General features: G+C 57.9%; 1 protein-coding gene across 1 annotated transcript; it reads right to left on the bottom strand.

The window, feature by feature from the left end:
• Positions 1–3,716: 3,716 nt before the first annotated feature.
• LOC127036962 (adenosine receptor A1-like) lies at positions 3,717–11,134 on the bottom strand. The gene is made up of 2 exons (XM_050928248.1): positions 11,095–11,134; positions 3,717–5,478 (listed from the first exon to the last, which is right to left on the bottom strand). The coding sequence occupies exons 1-2, from the start codon at positions 11,132–11,134 to the stop codon at positions 4,307–4,309; spliced, it is 1,212 nt and encodes a 403-aa protein (XP_050784205.1). The 3' UTR covers positions 3,717–4,306.
• Positions 11,135–18,857: the final 7,723 nt, after the last annotated feature.

Below are 18,857 nucleotides of genomic sequence, written 5' to 3'. Positions count from 1 at the left end.
CAGCCCAGGCAGGGAAACAGCCAGGCCCACTCTTACGCCAGCACCCTGGCTTGTGGCACCCTTGGGGACTTGTTCAGTGCTAGCTGGGCACCGGCGCCTCCCTGGGAGCTGGGGTGGCTCAGAGCTGGAGCTTTTCTGCCCCTGGGCGTGTGGGTCACTTCCCAGCCCCACTGAAAGATTCTGGGCTCAGTTAACTCCCAGGGAATGGGGGAATGGATTCCTGCCCGGTGGCCTGGACAGACCATCCCCCTCGGGCCTGCGTCTCCCCAGATCCTGGCACAAGCAGCTGTGGAGGGGGACCCAGAGAGGGGAAGGGATGCAGTGCTGCAGTGGTGAGATGGATGGAGGGGGTCACTGGCCCCCATTGCAGGGCCATCAGGCTCCAGCTGCAGCTCGGCCTGGCCAGGATCCTGGGGGTGAGGGATTGATCCCGAGCTCCGGTCCGGCTTGGGTGTTGGACTCTCATTGTGATAAGGCCATGGTGGCTCAGCCACCGCGACCCTTCGCTGCTGCGCCTCCTCCGGACCAAATCATCCCCTTCCCTCCTGTCACCGCCTCTGGGGGAGGTGAAGGAAAAGCACCTGACAAGGCGAAATCCAAGCTGCGGCCTGCGCTGAACCCGAGCTGCCGTATCGAGCTGGTTCCTCTCACCCCAGCTAGGTCCTGGGAACTGCAGCACAGACAGGATTGTCCCAGGTGGGCTGAGATGCGGCCACCTCGGGTCGGCGGCAGAGCTGTTTATACAGGATCCCTCGCCCTGTCAGGGCTGATGAGATGAAAGGGGGCCTATTGTACTGGCCTCCCTGAGCACAGGGGGCTCCCAAAATGTAACTTAGGTGACATGGCAGGAGGTGGGGTCCCAGTGAACATGATGTACCAGGGCCTAAATGTCTCTCAGTGGACCTGTACCCAGCACCACAATGCAGCCACCTCTAGGCTGAGGTGTGGCAGTTATGTGTACCGGAATACTTCACCTAGCACTGAGATGCAGCCACTTCTGGGGTGGGCCAGTGGCAGCGGATTGTTATTTGTGTGGTAGGACGGCCTGAGGGTACCAGTCCCTGAGCAGGGTCCGTGTGCCACGTGCAAACAGGAATGATTCACCTAGCAGTGAAATGCCACCATTCAAGGGAGGCGCACCCTGCCCCACTCCCAGGAGCACAGCACAGCACCCCCTAACACTGCACTGGGGTCAGCACTGACTGCGAGGGGAGAGCGCCCCCTGCTGATTTGCAGCAGCCTGGCTCTCCACCCATGCACAGATGTGCTGTCCACTGCCTGGGGAATGGCCAGGAGTGAGTGGGGAGGGGGTTTCCGAGCTGGGCTAAACTCACTGCCCAGATCACTCGCCTGCTGCAATCCCAGGGAGCTGCAGGGTTTGTCAGAAAGTCCGGGTTCCCCGCTGACCCCCAATCCCTGCCCCCCCACATGCCCATGAGATGCAGACCCGGCCGCTGGCTAGTGATGTGCTAGGCCCTGTGGGTGCCCTTTGCCCACCCTCGCTGGGAGCTGGGGAACCGGCTAAGCGGGGAGCCCCGGGTGTGATCTAGGCACCGTCAGGGATGCAGGGTCCCGCTACATCCCCTGCCTGGTTTGGGGAGACTGGCCCATGCTGGCTGCCAACAGCCCCTCCAAGCTTGGCCTCTGCCAAGCTGCATGACCCAGGAACCCACCCATCTCATGGAGGACAGCACGTGTGTGAATGTGCCCGCCCCTGCCACTGCAGCACTGCACCTTCCTTCAGCTCTCCCTCCATCCCCTCTACTGCCCCCATCTCTTCCTTCCCCCTAGCCCTCGGTGTTCCCCTCCACACCCCATTCTTCCCTCTGCCCATCTATCTCAGCCCTCTCCCCCACAATCCAGCCCCTCCCACAGCCACAGGAGGGGGCCCAGGCTGCCCCACGAAGCGCCCTTGCTAGGAGAGGCTGTGGAGCAGGACCTGGCATGGGTGGAAGCCGGGACCCTGTGTGCTAATCTGCAAGGCTCCAGGCTGCCCCTAGCAGGATCCAGCCCAAGGCCTGTGGGGAGCCCATGCCAGAGGGGCTGGGGCAAAGCGCTGGCATGGATGGGGCTGCCAGGCTGCGATTTGGGACCAGGCTCACTCCGACCCCTCACCGAGCTCTGGTGTCCACCCAGCTCTGGGGTGTGAGGCAACTGGGTCTCCATGGCCTGGGCCCCCTGAGTTGTGTGGATGGGGGTCTGTGGGCCCAGGGGTCTCTGCTGGCTGGGGTCAGCTGTACCTAATACAGCTGTGGTGTCACAGCGCCCCCCTGCTGGAAAACAGCAGCACTGTAGGCATGCCATGGAGTCGGGTGCTGGGGGAGTCCCTGGTGCCCCCAAAAAAATATACAGCCCGGCACTGCTGCATGGATATGTGCATTCACACACCTCCCTTCCCCGCTCTGAACAGTTCCCATGACTCCTGCCTGCATGCCCATCCCAACACCTGCCCCCCTCCTGAAGGATGGCACAGCATTGAGGTCAGCAGGGAGATGCCTTTAATGAGATGATCCAGGAACAGCTGGAGACGCTGCCCAATCTGGCCTGAGCCCGAGGGTCCTGCAGGGCTGATTTAAAGGAGAGCTGAAAGTCTGAACCGATCTAGCCGCAACTAGCTGCTTGCTGGCGCCCTGAGAGGAGAAATTCCACCCCTGGCTCCTCGGCCTCGCCTGCATCACCCGGCAAACCCAGCTGGCCTGTTGCTGCTGCTTCCCTCGCTGCTTTTCTCCTGCCTGGGGCCAAGGACACAGGCTGGGCCAGTTCCCTCTTGGGTTCTCCTGTGCTGACCCAAGGGCCTGGGGTGGGGGTGGCCACTACCTCAAGGAATGGCCTGTCAAACCAACCCCATCCAAACCCAGAATGAAAGAAGAAACCGGGGTGGGGGGGGGCACGTTGCTACTGGATGTGGGCTTTTCAAAATGTACGTGGCTGTCTCTGGCAGTGGCTCAGTGCTTAGAGCAAGGGGGGCTGGGAGCCAGGACTCCTGGGTTCTAGCCCTGGCTCTGGGAGGGGAGTGGGGTCTAGTGCTTAGAGCAAGGGGGGCTGGGAGCCAGGACTCCTGGGTTCTAGCCCTGGCTCTGGGAGGGGAGTGGGGTCTAGTGCTTAGAGCAATTGGGGCTGGGAGCCAGGACTCCTGGGTTCTAGCCCTGGCTCTGGGAGGGGAGTGGGGTCTAGTGCTTAGAGCAAGGGGGGCTGGGAGCCAGGACTCCTGGGTTCTAGCCCTGGCTCTGGGAGGGGAGTGGGGTCTAGTGCTTAGAGCAAGGGGGGCTGGGAGCCAGGACTCCTGGGTTCTAGCCCTGGCTCTGGGAGGGGAGTGGGGTCTAGTGCATGATTGGCACATGACTCCCACATTTGGGAAGGCGGGGCTTGAGCCTGGGATACTCCCTAAAAGTGTGTGTGGGGGGCCACTGGTGACCAAACCATGACCCTGCTCCGCCCTGAGGCTCCACTGCAGGTTCTGCTCCTGCTTGGCCCCCTACCTCGAGGACCCTCCACCCTTGGGGGATGGGGGTCCTTGGGGGAAGATACGGAGTGAGGGCAGGACCTCTGGGGGAAGAGGCGGAACGGGTGGGAAGAGGAGCAGCATGGGGGGAAGGGGAGGAAGAGGGGGAGCAGGGGCAGGGCCATGGGAGAAGAGGCCGAGTGGGGGTGGGACCTCAGGGCAGAGCATGGAGGTGGCGGCACGCCAAAGGGGACGGGCTAGCACACCTCCAGAGGGAGGTGCACTGTGTCCTCAGGGGGAGATTTAGCCCCCCCAGGCCTCTTATACCTTCCACCCATGGTCTAGTGCAGGGGTTCTCAAACTTCACTGCACCGTGACCCCCTTCTGACAACAAGAACTACTTCACGACCCCGGGGGGAGGGGGCGAAGCCCTAGCCTGCCCGAGCCCCACCACTCTGGGAAGGGGGGCCGAAAGCTAAAGCTCAAGGACTTTAGCCCCGGGCAAGGGGCCTGCGACCTGAGCCCTGCAGCCCAGGGCTGAGCCCTCGAGCTTCGGCTTCTGCCCCGGGCCCCAGCAAGTCTAAGCCAGCCCTGGCGAGCCCCATTCAAAGAGGGTCGCAACCCACAGTTTGAGAACCGCTGGTCTAGTGGGTTAAAGTGAGGAGGCTGGGAGCCAGGACTCCTGGGTTCTTCTTCCATCTGCCCTGTCCCTAGCCCAGGAGGCCGCAAAGGGGGATGTCATACTCGCACTAGGGAGCGGTGACAGTCTTACTAGACTTCAGCAGCTCAGTGGTGACCCTCTAGGTATAAAAGAGGCTCCGGGAGTCCCGGGGGGGGGCCAATCCCGTGGGCCACCGACCCACGTCACTTTCCTGGCAGAGGGCTGTTGCGGCTGGCCAGCTCTAGCTGATTGGACAGCGTGAGTCCGGAGGTGCAGAACTTGCCCGGGGCGGAGGTGGGCAGGGGGTGCCAGGCGCAGGAGAAGGCGGCCGTGAAGGCCTGGCGGAAGGAACGCATGCGGAAGACGTACACCACGGGGTTGATGGCGGAGTTGGCGTGGGACAGGACGATGGTTGCCAGCATCAGTGGGCTGGGGACGGGGCAGCTGGGGCAGACAAGCTGGACGGTGTTGATGACATGGAGGGGCAGCCAGCAGAGGGCAAAGCAGAAGAGGATAATAAAGAGCGAGGTGGCCAGTCTCAGCTCCTTGTGCAGGATGCGGCGGCGCCGGGCATGCCGGCTCACGTCCACCTCCCGCTCAGCCACCTTGCGGATCTGCCGCTTGGCCTCCAGAAAGATGCGGCTATAGAGGACCAGCATGGCGGCCAATGGCACCAGCATGCAGGCCACAAAGTTGAAATAGACCTCGTAGGTGTCCTCGATGAAGGCGTTGAAGGTGCACTGGCCATCGGATGGGAAGGGTTTATGCCAGCCCATGAGGGGGAGCAACCCGATGAAGGTGGCCAGTACCCAGCTGCTCAGGATGACCAGAAGCGAGTTCTGGGGGCTCATGAGGGACGGATACTGGAAGGGTTTGAGGATGGAGATGTACCGCTCCACTGCGATGGCCAACAGGCCGAAGATCGAGGCCTGCGTGAAGATCAGCAGAGTACAGAGCATCAGCAAGCACAGAGTCGGCTGGCCCCGCGGCAGCCCTGCGTCCGCCATCTGGGCACAGGGGATGGCCACGGTCCCCACCAGGACGTCGGCCACGGCCAGCGAGACCAGGAAGTGGTTGGTCACCACGGCGCGCAGCTTCCTGTCGCGCAGGATGACAGTGCAGATGAAGAGGTTGCCCGCGACGGACAGCACCGCCGTGATGGTCTCCGTCAGGAAGTAGGGCACGTCCAGGCCGGGCGAGCTCCTGTTCGATGACCCTGGGCAGCTTGGGGAGGCGGTGGGCAGGAAGGACGAGTTGGGGACGGCGTTTGTGGCAGGTGGGATGCTGGCCATGTTAATCCAGGCGCCTCGCTGGGCCATCAGCACTCCCGCATCGCCATGCTCCGTCAGCACCGCTGCACGGAGGAAAACCAGAGCTCAGCGTACGGCCAACTCGCCCCAGGGGGCTTGAACTACGGGGGTTGAATTCTACACGACTGTTTGGTGAGGGGAAAGCTGGGAGCGGGTCAGTGGCCTGTGATCTGCAGGTCAGACCAGAGGATCTGGTGGGCCCCTGTGATCTGGGGGAGAGACCCTGAGAATGCCCAGTTCCTGAGGGCTAAGACATGGGGAGGGAATCAGAGGGACACGAGATGAATCCTCCCAGTGTTCAGTGGCTATCCAGGGGCCACGCGCCCGCGCACGCTAGGTATTTCCATATATCCAGCATCATAGCTTATACGGCCACTACTTCCAATAGCCGGGAGGGAGCAGCTCACCGAGGGCTGGGGCGAATTCTCTATCCCTGGCAGTTTTCTCAATCAAGACGGGCTGTTTTTCAATAAGATCTGCTCTGGCTCAACCGGGAATGAATCTAGCGCCGCCCTATGGCCTGGGTCATCCAGCGGGTCAGCCTAGATGGTCACAATGGCCCCTCCTGGCCTTGGAATCTCTGGCCCAGGGAAAGGTTGGACACAAGTGAAGGCACAGGGCAAGTAGAGGGGGTGGGGGCAGCTTTCTGGTGTGCAAGGCAGACAGGGGTGGGGGTATAAGGTATTAATCCCACGTGGAATGCCCGTATGCCAGACTGTAAGAAATTATCTCTATTTTGCTTTATAACTTTGAAAAGGTTCACTCTGAACTTGTGAACCCAGCCACAGGAATCGTCCCCCACCCCACACCCTGCCTTCCTTTCTAGAAGGACTGTCGAAAGCAGATGGGCCATCAGGGATCATTGCAATACAAATGATTGGTTCATGGCCCTTTCTGGCACCTGAGAAATGCCATGTGCCAGGAAGCTCCATCTGTGAGCTTGGAAGCTGAAGGAAGGAAATCAAATAAAGCCACAGGAATATTTTCCATCTTTTTGGCTGGTTGGATTCCAAAGGGCCAGAGATCCTAAGGAAGCCAGAGATCCCTGGGGCTGCCCTGAAAGACACCTTGAATTGACCGATGCATCTGCCATTTTGTTGCCCAGTCACCCAGTTTCGTGAGGTCCTTTTGTAACTCTTTGAGGTCTGGTTTGAACTTAACTATCTTGAGTATTTTTATATCGTCTGCAAATTTTGCCACCTCCTTGTTTACCCCTTTTTCCTGATCGAAGGAATATGGGCTCTGCTTAGTTTGCATTTAAGCAATAAACAAAGTCATCAAGCAGGAAGGGAAGCAAAGGGTGCTTAAACAAGTGAGGAAAAAGCAGCAGGGAACATCCTTCCTAATAGATGCTTTCTCTCCTGAATCAGCTGAAAAGGTTTTTTGAGGGTAACTGACACCCCACCCTCTATCCCCCTCTCTCTGCCCTTCGTGTTCATGGCATCTGAAGCAATAAGAAGCATTCTTTGGATTCTGGGGAGAAGGGATCCTAAGAAGTTTACTCAGTAAAACTATTGAAAGCATGTGGTGAGAAATCTTTCCTTTGAATTTAGCAGAGTTTGTTAAATTAAGCATTGGTTTGCATTTTATCTTTACTTTTCTTGTACCATTTCTGGCTTTTATGCCTCATTACTGGTTCTCACTTCAAACCTCTCTCTCTGTAGTTAATAAACTTGTTTCACTGTTTGATCTAATCCCGTGCGTTTGAACTGAAGTGTCTGGGCAGCTTCATTTGGGGTTGCAAGTTGCGTGCGTATTATTTCTATTAAACAAACAACAGACTTTGTATCCTTTGCATTGTCCGGGGGAGGGCTGGGCAGTACAGGACAGACATTTCTGCGGTGGGAATCTAAGGCTGGGAGTGTGTTGGGGTCACCCAGCAAATTAACCAGGGTTGGTAAGAGGCAGGGTGTGCCTGCAGAGCACATAGCTGGGAGTGACTTGCACGCTGGAGGTTCTTTGTGAGCAATCCAGGCTGGAGGATACAGCAGCGAAGCAGTGTGAAGGGCACCCAAGTTAGAGGGCAGGAGTGACACAGCTACTCACTGGGCTGGATTGTACCTCGTATGTCACAGCCCCCTTGCCAAGGGCTAGGGAAGCAGCCTACAGCCTCGGTCGGCAGCTCCTAGCCTAGCCTAGCAGGCTACTTGGCTCAGCCCCCAGTCCCCCAAACAGACCTTATCTTTAAGCAAACAGATGCTTGCTTTAAGCACGCAACAAGCAAGCAGGAACAGAATGTTTGTGTGCAGACAAGACCTCAGAGTGTTCCCTCTAAGATCTGCTCTGGCCAGGGCTGCCCCTAGGCGGGGCCCGGGACAAATCAGCCCCTGCCATAGGCACAGAAATTAGGGATGCGGGGGATGCTGCAGCACCCCCAGGCTCCCAGCTGCCAGCCCTGCGCCTGGGGTGTTGGCAGCTGGCCCCACACACCAGGGCTCTTGGCTGCTGCCCCACTCCCAAAGTCCTGGCTTCCATTCCACACATCCAGGGTCTCTGGCGCCGGCCAATTGCACCAGCCCAGGGTCCCCCCAGAGCGCGGGGCCTGGAGCGGTCTCCCCGATTCGCCATACCCAAGGGACGGCTCTGACTCAGGCTCAGCCAGCAGCTCTGCGCAGAGCGGCATTTCTGGCCTGGGATATGCAGGAGATGAGGGTGGGTAATCATGAAGGGCCCTGCTGGCTTTAGAATCTAGAACCCAGGCCCAGATCCTTGCAGAAAAGACACCTAAACCCCCCACCTCCTTGGAATCCAAGACCTCTGGGGTTTTGTTCTGAACATTTCCCAGGGCCACGGGTGGCCCAAGGAGGCTGGCACTGCACTGGGCAGAAGCAGAAAGGCCTTTTACATTTGAGGGTGGATTTACGCCCAGTGAAGAGGACTGGCAGCTCATGCAATTTGCATCCCTCTAGTTATCAACAACACAGGGCCAGCCTGGAGCCTAATGAAGCAGTGTCCCTCCCAGTCGGGTACATTTCAACGCCGCTGTAGGCTTTCCCCCTTTCACCCCTGTAATGAGGTTACCTAGGCCTAGCACAGGGGTGGGCAAACCTTTTGGGCCGAGGGCCACATCTGGGTGGGGAAATTGTATGCAGGGCCAGGGCAGGGGGTTGGGGTGCGGGAGGGAGTGTGGAGGGCAGGAAGGGGCTCAGGGCAGGGGTGCAGGAGGGGTTCAGGGTGCGGGGGGGGCTCAGGGCAGGGGGTTGGGGTGCAAGAGGGGTTCAGGGTGTGGGGGGGCTCAGGGCAGGGGGTTGGGGTGTACAGGGGTCCAGGGTGCAGCAGGATGCTCAGGGCAGGGGTTGGGGTGCACAGGGGTGCAGGGTGCAGCAGGACGCTCAGGGCAGGGGGTTGGGGTGCATGGGGTGCAGGGTGCAACAGGATGCTCAGGGCAGGGGGTTGGGGAGCAGGGTCTACAAGAGGGCTCACAGCAGGGAGTTGGGGTGCAGGAGGGGTGTGAAGTGCAGGCAGGAGGCTTAGGGAAGGGAGTTGAGGGGTGGGGTGCAGGCGGGGTTTGGGCTCCGGCCCAGCGCTACTTATCTAAAGTGGCTCTGGGGTGGCAGTGGCACGCACCGGGACCAGGGCAGGCTCCCTTTGGCCGCGGTTCTCCATTGCCAGCCAATGAGAGCTGCGAGGGGCGGTGCCTGGAGGCAAGGGCAATGCATGGACCCCTCTGTCCCCCCTCCCCGCTCCCCCCCCCCGGGGCTGCAGGGAGGTGGAGCCAGCCATTTCTGAGAGCAGTGCGGGGCCCACGGCGTCATGGGGGACAATCCCGTGGGCCAGTTCCAAAGCCTTGATGGGCTGGATCCGGCCCACTGTCCGTACTTTGCCCACCCCTGGCCTAGCAGATAGAGCACTGGACTGGGGCTCAGGGGATGTGGCTTTTATTTCTGGCTCTGCTGCTGGCCTGACAGGTGACTTTGGTCTTCCCCAACTCTGTGCCTCAGTTTCCCCATTTGTTAGGCACACTGAGATGCAGCGAGGATAAGAACTGGGAGTTATTATTGCTATAAGCCGGGTGAAACATCACCATGGGTTAAGTGCAAACTGATGGGTGAATGAATCTTCAGAGACAGTCAAGGGGCCCGTGCCCCAAACAAAGCCCCATAGAAACTAGCCTCATGTGGGCAGAGGGTTCAACCAGGCATTGTGACCCGGCGAGGACGGGTGAAGCGAGATTGCAGAGAAATGGAGAGCAGACAAGGCTGGAGAGGGAGAGGCAAGAAAGCCAAGCAGGAAACTGTAAGCACAGCTGGAAAAAGACCCAGAGAGAACTCTGGGGCCTGGGGTTGGCTAAAGAGGCTTGGGAGGGGCACCCCAGTAGGGGGCTGTAAGCTAAGAGACTGCTTCTTTTGGTCTTGGTGCCATCTGTGTTCAGAGTCACCGGCCTTTGTACATTCCTGGGCAATGAACAGGGTTGCATCAAAGAAAATACCAGACTCCATCAATGTCTGCTTCTCTTTGGAATGGCCCCAGGGCCCTGGACTTTGGCTAGCCGCTCGGGACAGAAAGGGGCAGTGGTATTTATTGGGCCTAGTGGGCCCAGTCCTCTGCTGTCTTGCCATTTCTACGGTCATTTGCACCTGTGCAAAGCCTGCTAGATCACGGACAGGGGTGTCAACCAGGACACAAGGTGGGGGGCCATTTGGCGGACGAGCAGAGCTCTAGAGAGAGCCAGATTCTGCTGCCAATCTCGGTGTAAACCCGGAATGATTCCATTGACTTTGTGTTGCCAGCTGTGACAAAATCATCGCGAGTCTTGTGATAGTCGGGGTTTCTCTGAAAGCCCCAGCTGCTGGAATCCAGGAGCGGCCGGAGGCTCTCAGCTTCAATTGTCAAAATAATGACTGTTTCCAGCCACTGTGTTTGTGGAGCAAAGCTCCCAAATCCATTTTAAAACAATCATCTCAGGTTTTTTAAGACACCGTCGGGATTTTGAGGACCCGACTTGTGTTTTTGTGCCGTTTGAGGTGGCAGGCTTGTTGTTACGCCCCTGCAACAGATCAGAGTAGTCCCCCGGCTTTTCAGAGATCTGAAATGCTGTCCACAAATGCTTCAGCTCCTGGGTGTTTTTTTTTAATGGCAGCGTCAATCGCTCTAGCTCGGTATAAAATCCCTTTAAAAGAAGGGTTGGCCCACAAGTGGGTGAAGCACTGGCTGGAGACTCAGGACGCCTGGGTTCCGTGCCTGCCCCGCTGTGTGAATTTGGCCTGGCTCCCTCCCTCCACCCCTCTTGTGACTTAGAGGAGTAACTCCACCTGAGACGGGGCTCAGAATCTGTCTCTGTGGCTGGAGCGCTTTGGAGACACGAGGGGCTGTTTCCAATGGAAAGCAAAGTCATGAGCAGGTTATTGATCACAGCCAAGGAGCGGAAAGATTGTTCTGATTTCCTCTGCAGCATGGGGCATCTGGGCAGATCTTTCCTTATCGGTCCCCTCCCAGGACAAAGACGTCAGGGAGAACCCCAGTCTCTCCTGCACTTTGCCTGGGGTGCACAACAGTTTTGCCTCCTGGGATGTTTTTGCCTAACCCAAGTTACTGGGCTGAGTACAGGGGTAGCTGGGTGAATTTAATAGCCTGGGATACACAGGAGACCAACTGGGGTGATCTGCTGGCCCTGTCTCACCACAAACTCTATGGATCTATGTTACAGCCATGAGCCACTGTGGCAAAGGTGAAGGACTTACCTGTTGAGGCTGCATGCCCATCTCTGCTCCCGCAGGGCATCGGTCCAAAGGGCTCTCATGGGGTCAGCTGGTGGCTGGCATGTCCCCAAGCCCCATCTTGCCAGCATCCAGCCATCCCTGGCCCATCTCGCCAGCAGCCAGCCATCCCAGAGCCCAGTGCAGCTCGGTCCTCCGCAGCCTCCCACACCGGGTGTTTACAAGGATTGGATCTGATAAGCAGCCGGGCCTATCAAGGCAGGTGCTTTCCCTAGCGGGAGAAGGAACTGGGTGGACAAAAGGGGCAGGGATGTTTGTTGATGGTGCTGAAGAGAAACAAACAGAGAGGCTGCTGGGCTGGAGGGGGAAGGACGTTACCTCTCCACCTTGATTCCTATTGATGTAGCATCCAAGAGGATTCAAATGCTCTTCATCAGGGTCATATGGAGGAGCAAAGTCCTTGAGGCAGGTGACTCCCCGAATAAAGGTATGACACACATGGAAGTATGGCTACAGCCCCCACTCCAGCCATGGATTTTAGGGGCAGGGGGTTACCGGGGGCGATGGGGCATTCTTGCCACCACCCCACGTCGCTTCTTCCCCTTTGTCACTTCTCCATCTCCCAGGGCTGCTGTCCTCCATGAGGGGCTGGACTCTGAGGAGATCTGGCTGCAATTTGGGCAGGGGGCAGAATTCCCCACCAGGGGGAGGACGGCTGAGCTTGCAGCAGAACCAGCGCTCGGGAGGGTGGGCTCGATTCCCAGCTATGCTGGGGCCGCTTTTATCGGCAAGACTCAAAATCAAATGTGGACGGATGCAAGAGAAGGAACATTTGGCTGGTCAAACTAGTGTAGACCGGGCCTTGTACTGAAATAAGGCCGTCCGCGTTGCCTTGTGCTCTGGTTTAGCTAGGTCACACCATAAATTAAACCAGGACAATTTCCCTGGGTAGACTCAACTTCACTTACCAGGCAAAACTGATGAAAACCAGATTGAAACCAATGGAAAGCATCCACACACAAAGGGTGAGTCCACCCTAGGAGAAAAAGTGGGGATCCTACTGCTGGGGAAATTAAGGTGAGGTAATTTCCTAATGTGGACCCCGCACTTTGTGGAGTTTGGGACCATTAGGGCAACTTTCTGGACAAACCATATTAAATGACGTTAAAGGGGGGTACATGATAGAGGTCTATAAAATCATGACTGGTATGGAGAAAATAAGGAAATGTTATTTACTCCTTCTCATAACACAAGAACTAGGGGTCACCAAATGAAATTAATAGGCAGCAGTTTTGAAACCAACAGAAGGAAGTATTTCTTCACACAATGCACAGTCAACCTGTGGAACTCTTTGCCAGAGGATGCTGTGAAGGCCAAGACCATAACAGGGTTAAAAAAAGAACTAGATAAGTTCATGGAAGATAGTTCCATCAATAGCTGTTAGTCAAGATGGACAGAGATGGTGTCCCTAGCCTCTGTTTGCCAGAAGCTGGGGTTGGGTGGCAGGGGAAGAATCACTTGATGATGACCTGTTCTGTTCATTCCCTCTGAGGCACCTGGTATGGCCACTGTTGGAAGATAGGATGCTGGGCTAGATGGACTTTTGGTCTGATGGCATTTGGTCTTATGTTACGTTCTTACCGAGTTACATATTTTAGGGGTTCATTAGATTAAAAATGCAAATGTGTACGGTGGGAGGGAGCGGAATATCTTTAGGAGAAACGCGGGATTCGCGCAGTCTCTGGGAAGCATTGTGAGCTTCAAGTGACGATGCGGCAGAGAGGAAGGCTCTTCTGGGACAATACCTGTGAAGGGGAAATTGGTGGCAGGAGGGGATTGCAAATCCCTGTATAAGGACTCAGCCTGTGAAGCGTTGCCGGGGGTGGGGTGGGACATCGTTTGTCTGCTGATCCTCTGTGATGTGAGGATAGTTCAAAGCCAAACAGTGGAAAGGAGTAACTGATGAGGGGGCTTATTTCGAGTGGAAGCCATGATCACCAGCCAGAGCCGTTGGTGGTGTCAGGGCGGGAGGGTTGGAGGGAAATCTCTGGTAAGCCTATTAGTATGTGTGTAGGTCCATTGAGGGGTTTTAATATGTTTTCTTTGTAATGCTTTTACCTTAGGAATCAATGTGCTTGCTTAGACAAGGCTGGGTGGTAGCATCACTGGGGCAATTGCACTGGTTATGCTCTGAGCAGACCAGTAAAGCAGGTGGGCCTGGGGAACTCACAGGTAAGGCAGGGCGCTGTGCGGCTGGAAAAGACCATGGTGAAGAGGGAGAGAAAGGCGGGTCTTCACCCAGGAGAGGTGACGGCTGGGAAGCTGGGGGGTCTAGAGTGGGGGATGCGCTTGCTGGAGGGGGAGTACAGGTGCAGTCATCCTGAACTGTGACCGTTTACACTCATGTTAGCAGGGCAGGGTAATGAGGGGAATGGGGTTTTTCTGGACTTGCTGACTCATGCTTACACATTAGGAAGGTATGCCACATTAGCCACGATGCAGTCACCAGAAGCATGCACCTTTTTCCGCATGAAGCCACCTGTTTAGCTCATCCGATGCAACCTCCCATCTTGAGCTAAACTGGCCTCGCTAGAGCAGGAGGATGGGGGTGCTAGCGTGGGTCAGTTCCCTGCCATGCCGCAGATTTCCTGGGTAAGTCACTTAGCCCGTCTGTGCCTCAGTTTCCCCATCTGCACAAGGGGGATAATAGCAGGACCCTACCTCACAAGTGTATCGGTGTGGCGAAACACACCACAGATTGTAAGGTGCTATGATACCCTGGAGAACCAGGCAAGAGTCTAAAGTATCCAGCTGGTTAGAGCTTCTGTCCCCTCAGTTGACGTAAGAGTTTGCACCAGTTCACTAAAATGGTTTTATAATACCAATTAGATCGGTGCCTATTTCTCGGGCAGAAAGGAGGGCTTTGAATGGCACGAATCCCCTGCTGAGCCACAGAAAGGAAAAATCAGCAAATAGCTTTTTTTTTTTTCAAGACAGAGCCAACTGTTTACTCTGGCAAAGCAGCCCATAGCCCTCTTATCTGGGTGCACGGCTGGTGAACAATTTTCCAATCTCTCTCTGATCAAGGCCATTGTTAGCCGCTTTTATCAAGGAGATGCCTCATTAAACCTCATAAGCTCTAAAATATTTAAGTGGCGTCAACTGGAAACTCAGGCCCTGAGTACACAGGGTAAATGAACGGCCTCGGGAGCAAGAGCGTGGTGTGGGGGTGAACCAGAGATTCGGGCCCGATTCCTGATCCGATCCTCACGCTGTTTGTAGTCCCCGTGGCTTCAGTGGAGTTCATCCGGATTTACACTGGCCTGGATGAGCTCCGTATCGGGCAGCCGTTGTTCCTTTCCTCCTGCCAGCTCTTTTCAGTTCTGAAAAACCTCCAATGACTGAGTTCTTAATGCCTTCCGTTACTAAATAAATACGTACTTAATAATATACACTGGAGTGGGGGACAGTTCCAAACGGTGTTTAAAGATAACTGTTGTGGTTGCTGTTTGTACTGTGCTAGCCCCTAGGGGTGCCAGATTGGGGGTCGAGGCCCCATTGTGCTAGGCCCTGTACAAACACATAATGAAAAGATGATCCCATTTTGATGGAGCGATGCTTGTTTACACCCACTGGGGATCTGACCCCATTGACAGCTGCTGCGCATCTGGCTTGTAATGTAACACCCCCAGAAAGGAGGTCAAGAACAGGGGTTCTCAAACTTTTTTTTGCTGGGATCCCCTTTGAAAATATTTCAGGCTGCGATGACCCCCCTCTCCATACCATGCCACGCTTACTTCTGCGCTGCTGCTCGTGGCAGTGCTGCCTTCAGAGCCAGAGGCCACCACTCTTGCAACCCCCCCACAGTAGTCTCATGATGCCCTTTTGGGTCAGGACCTCCAGTTTGAGAACTGCTGGTCTGGACATCCCAAACACTTGTAGCTGTTCAGGGGATTGGTTGAAGTGCCACATATCCCACTGCCAGGACTTACTCCTGCATGTATTTTCCTCCCCATGAAAAACAACCGTAAAGTTGCAAACCAGATAAGCCGTGGCTCCCACAGCTGGGTGTTTTCCCACAACCTCAGCAACAGAGATGAATAAAAGAAGGCATCTGCAATTTCTTTCCCCGCCTCCCTCTTTTAGATATATCCGTATCACAGAGACTCCATAGTTCAGGTTGAGCTTTCAGAAATGTCTAGTTTCACAAGAGCTTTAAATCTTTATGTTGTAGCGATCTCACTGAAATGGTAAAAAACTCACACAAACACAGACTGTCAGAGAACCGGGGAAATGGCAGGCTGGAAGGAATCTAGTCCAGGGACCTGTGCTGGGGCTGGACCAATTTGAGCGCAGTTTGAACGGACATGGGGGCTTGATGAAAAACAAACGATACAGAGAGAATAATAAAGGTTTGTCTTGGCCGTTAGAAATGAAATGTGCTTTTTTAAACGACATGGAAAGCTTTTTGTTTGGTAAGTGTTTCGTTTAGAAATTTTAGCTAACTTACAAATGGCGGGGGGGAGGACACCCAAAATGAAAACCTGAAAAATGAGTTTCAGGTTGAACAAAAATGAGGCTTTTGTTGTTTATTTCAGTGACAAAGATGTGGAAAAAATCAGTTTCAGTGCAACATGAACTGATTTTTTCCTCAGATGTTTTGGTTTGGCCCCTACTTCACTCACGCTACCACCAGCCCTACAACTTCAAAAATCAGGAGTCAGAGACCAAAAAAACAAAAACACCAAGAAAATTTTTTTCAAAGACTAGACTGTGGTGCTCTGGCCTGCCAGCCCATCGCTGGACCCCCTCCCAACCCCGGTGCTGCCAACTCCCAGAAGCGCAGCGAGGGATGCCAGCCTGGCCCCACTGCAGGGTCAGCTGCCTGATGGCAGGGAGCTTCCAGCTTCTCCTCACAGCCCCAAATTCCAATGAATGAGTTCTGTGTCATCGTCCCCCCAGCCCAGCAATTAATTACATCCCCCCAAAGCCCCACATCAATTATCTCCCCCCTACGCGCACACACCCTGCACAGCTGCTTTTCCTGCAGCTCATGGGGTTATTCAACCCGCACCTTAGGCCTGGCGTTGCAAGGAAAGAGAGGGGAGCGAAACTGCCCTGAGCAGCTGGACTCTTCCAAAACCCCTCTTGGCTCCTTCTGGGGGGAAGAGAAGAACTATGCCTGCCTCATGCAACCTCTAGCTCCCTCTTCTGACCCCCAGCCCCAGCCCAACCCTCTGTCCTGCCCCCCAGACTCTGTCCCAACTCCCTCTCCTGTCCTGAGCCTCTACCCCAGCCTCTGCCTCAACCCTATCTCCTGCCACCCAGTCCTCACCCCAGCCCCTCTCCTGCCCCCCAGCCTCTGCCTCAACACCATCTCCTGCCCCCCAGTTCTCACCCCAGCCCCTCTCCTGCCCCCCAGCCTCTGCCTCAACCCCATCAGCTGCCCCCTAGTCTCCACCCCAGCCCTCTCTTCTGCCCCCCAGCATCTGCCTCAACCCCATCTCCTGCCACTCAGTCCAGCCCCGTCCCCCGCCTGCCCCCCAGACTCTGCCTCAACCTCATCTCCTGCCCCCCAGTCCCCACCCCAGCCCCTCTCCTGCCCCCCAGCCTCTGCCTCAACCCCATCTCCTGCCACCCAGTCCTCACCCCAGCCCCTCTCCTGCCCCCCAGCCTCTGCCTCAACCCCATCAGCTGCCCCCTAGTCTCCACCCCAGCCCTCTCTTCTGCCCCCCAGCATCTGCCTCAACCCCATCTCCTGCCACTCAGTCCAGCCCCGTCCCCCGCCTGCCCCCCAGACTCTGCCTCAACCTCATCTCCTGCCCCCCAGTCCCCACCCCAGCCCCTCTCCTGCCCCCAGCCTCTGCCTCAACCCCATCTCCTGCCACCCAGTCCTCACCCCAGCCCCTCTCCTGCCCCCCAGCCTCTGCCTCAACCCCATCTCCTGCCCCCCAGTCCTCACCCCAGCCCCTCTCCTGCCCCCCAGCCTCTGCCTCAACCCCATCTCTTGCCACCCAGTCCAACCCCCAGTCCCTCTTCTGCCCCCAGCATCTGCCTCAACCCCATTTCCTGCCACTCAGTCCAGCCCCCAGTCCCCCGCCTGCCCCCCAGACTCTGCCTCAACCCCATCACCTGCCCCCTAGTCTCCACCCCAGCCCCTCTCCTGCCCCCCAGCCTCTGCCTCAACCCCATCTCTTGCCCCCCAGTCCAGTCCCCACTCCCCCTCCTGCCCCCCAGACTCTGCCTCAACCCCATCACCTGCCCCCTAGTCTCCACCCCAACCCCTCTCCTGCCCCCCAGCCGCTGCCTCAACCCCATCTCTTGCCACCCAGTCCAACCCCCAGTCCCTCTCCTGCCCCCCAGCCTCTGCCTCAACCCCATCACGTGCCCCCTAGTCTCCACCCCAGCCCTCTCTTCTGCCCCCAGCATCTGCCTCAACCCCATCACCTGCCCCCCAGCCCCCACCCCAGCCCCTCTCCTGCCCCCCAGCATCTGCCTCAACCCCATTTCCTGCCACTCAGTCCAGCCCCCAGTCCCCCGCCTGCTCCCCAGACTCTGCCTCAACCCCATCACCTGCCCCCCAGCCCCCACCCCAGCCCCTCTCCTGCCCGCCCAGGTTCTATCCCACCCCCCAGCCTCATCCTTTGACTAACCCACGCCCCGCCCCCTCCGCACTAGCCCCGCCCCCTCCGCGCTTCCCGCTCGCCCCTCCCCCGCCGTGGAACCCGGGCCCGGCCCGTCCTCGCGCCGCGCCCGGGAAAGGTGCTGGGGGCGGGGAGCCAATGATCCGCCTCGGGGTCCCCCTCCCCCATCGCCCCCCACTGCCCCCGCCCTCCCGCGTCAGCCCCCCTCCTCGGCCTGCCCGAGCCCCCCCTCAGGGAGCCCCCCCTTCCGCCATCGGCTCGGGGTCCCCCCCATGACCCCCAAGTGGCTCCGCCTGGCCCCCCTGCCTACAGCTACCCCCCCCAGCCCACCAGGGAGCCCCCCTTCTCCATGGCCCCTGGCACCCCCCAGGGGTCTCCCCCGACTCCTCCCCATCACTCCCAGGGGCCCCCCTCCATTGCCTTTGGCTCCCCCATTCCTGGAACCCCCCATAACCCCTCAGGGAGCCCCCCCTTCCGCCATCGCCTCGGGGTCCCCCCCATCACCCCCAAGAGGCTCTGCCTGGCCCCCCTGCCTACAGCTCCCCCCACCAACCCACCAGGGAGCCCCCCTTCTCCATGGCCCCTGGCACCCCCCAGGGGTCTCCCCCGACTCCTCCCCGTCACTCCCAGGGGCCCCCCTCCATTGCCTTTAGCTCCCCCATTCCTGGGAGCCCCCCATAACCCCTCAGGGAGCCCCCCCTTCCGCCATCGCCTCGGGGTCCCCCCCGTGACCCCCAAGTGGCTCCGCCTGGCCCCCTGCCTACAGCTCCCCCCATCAGCCCACCAGGGAGCCCCCCTTCTCCATGGCCCCTGGCACCCCCCCAGGGGTCTCCCCCGACTCCTCCCCGTCACTCCCAGGGGCCCCCCTCCATTGCCTTTGGCTCCCCCATTCCTGGAACCCCCCATAACCCCTCAGGGAGCCCCCCCTTCCGCCATCGGCTCGGGGTCCCCCCCATGACCCCCAAGAGGCTCTGCCTGGCCCCCTGCCTACAGCTTCCCCCATCAGCCCACCAGGGAGCCCCCTTTCTCCATGGCCCCTGGCACCCCCCCAGGGGTCTCCCCCGACTCCTCCCCGTCACTCCCAGGGGCCCCCCTCCATTGCCTTTGGCTCCCCCATTCCTAGGAGCCCCCCATAGCCTCTTG

Source organism: Gopherus flavomarginatus, chromosome 18 (genome assembly GCF_025201925.1).
Source record: "Gopherus flavomarginatus isolate rGopFla2 chromosome 18, rGopFla2.mat.asm, whole genome shotgun sequence".
Taxonomy (NCBI): Eukaryota; Metazoa; Chordata; order Testudines; family Testudinidae; genus Gopherus; species Gopherus flavomarginatus.
The sequence above is the reverse complement of the archived record's forward strand: the minus strand, read 5'-3'. Positions and strand labels throughout refer to the sequence as shown.

Bases quoted from the DNA above. Each gene is read 5' to 3' on its own strand.
- LOC127036962 (XM_050928248.1), bottom strand. From the start codon at position 11,134: ATGCCCTGCGGGAGCAGAGATGGGCATGCAGCCTCAACAG. The intron at 5,479-11,094 runs GTAAGTCCTTCA...CCGTACGCTGAG, and splicing joins TGGGCATGCAGCCTCAACAG to CTCTGGTTTTCCTCCGTGCA.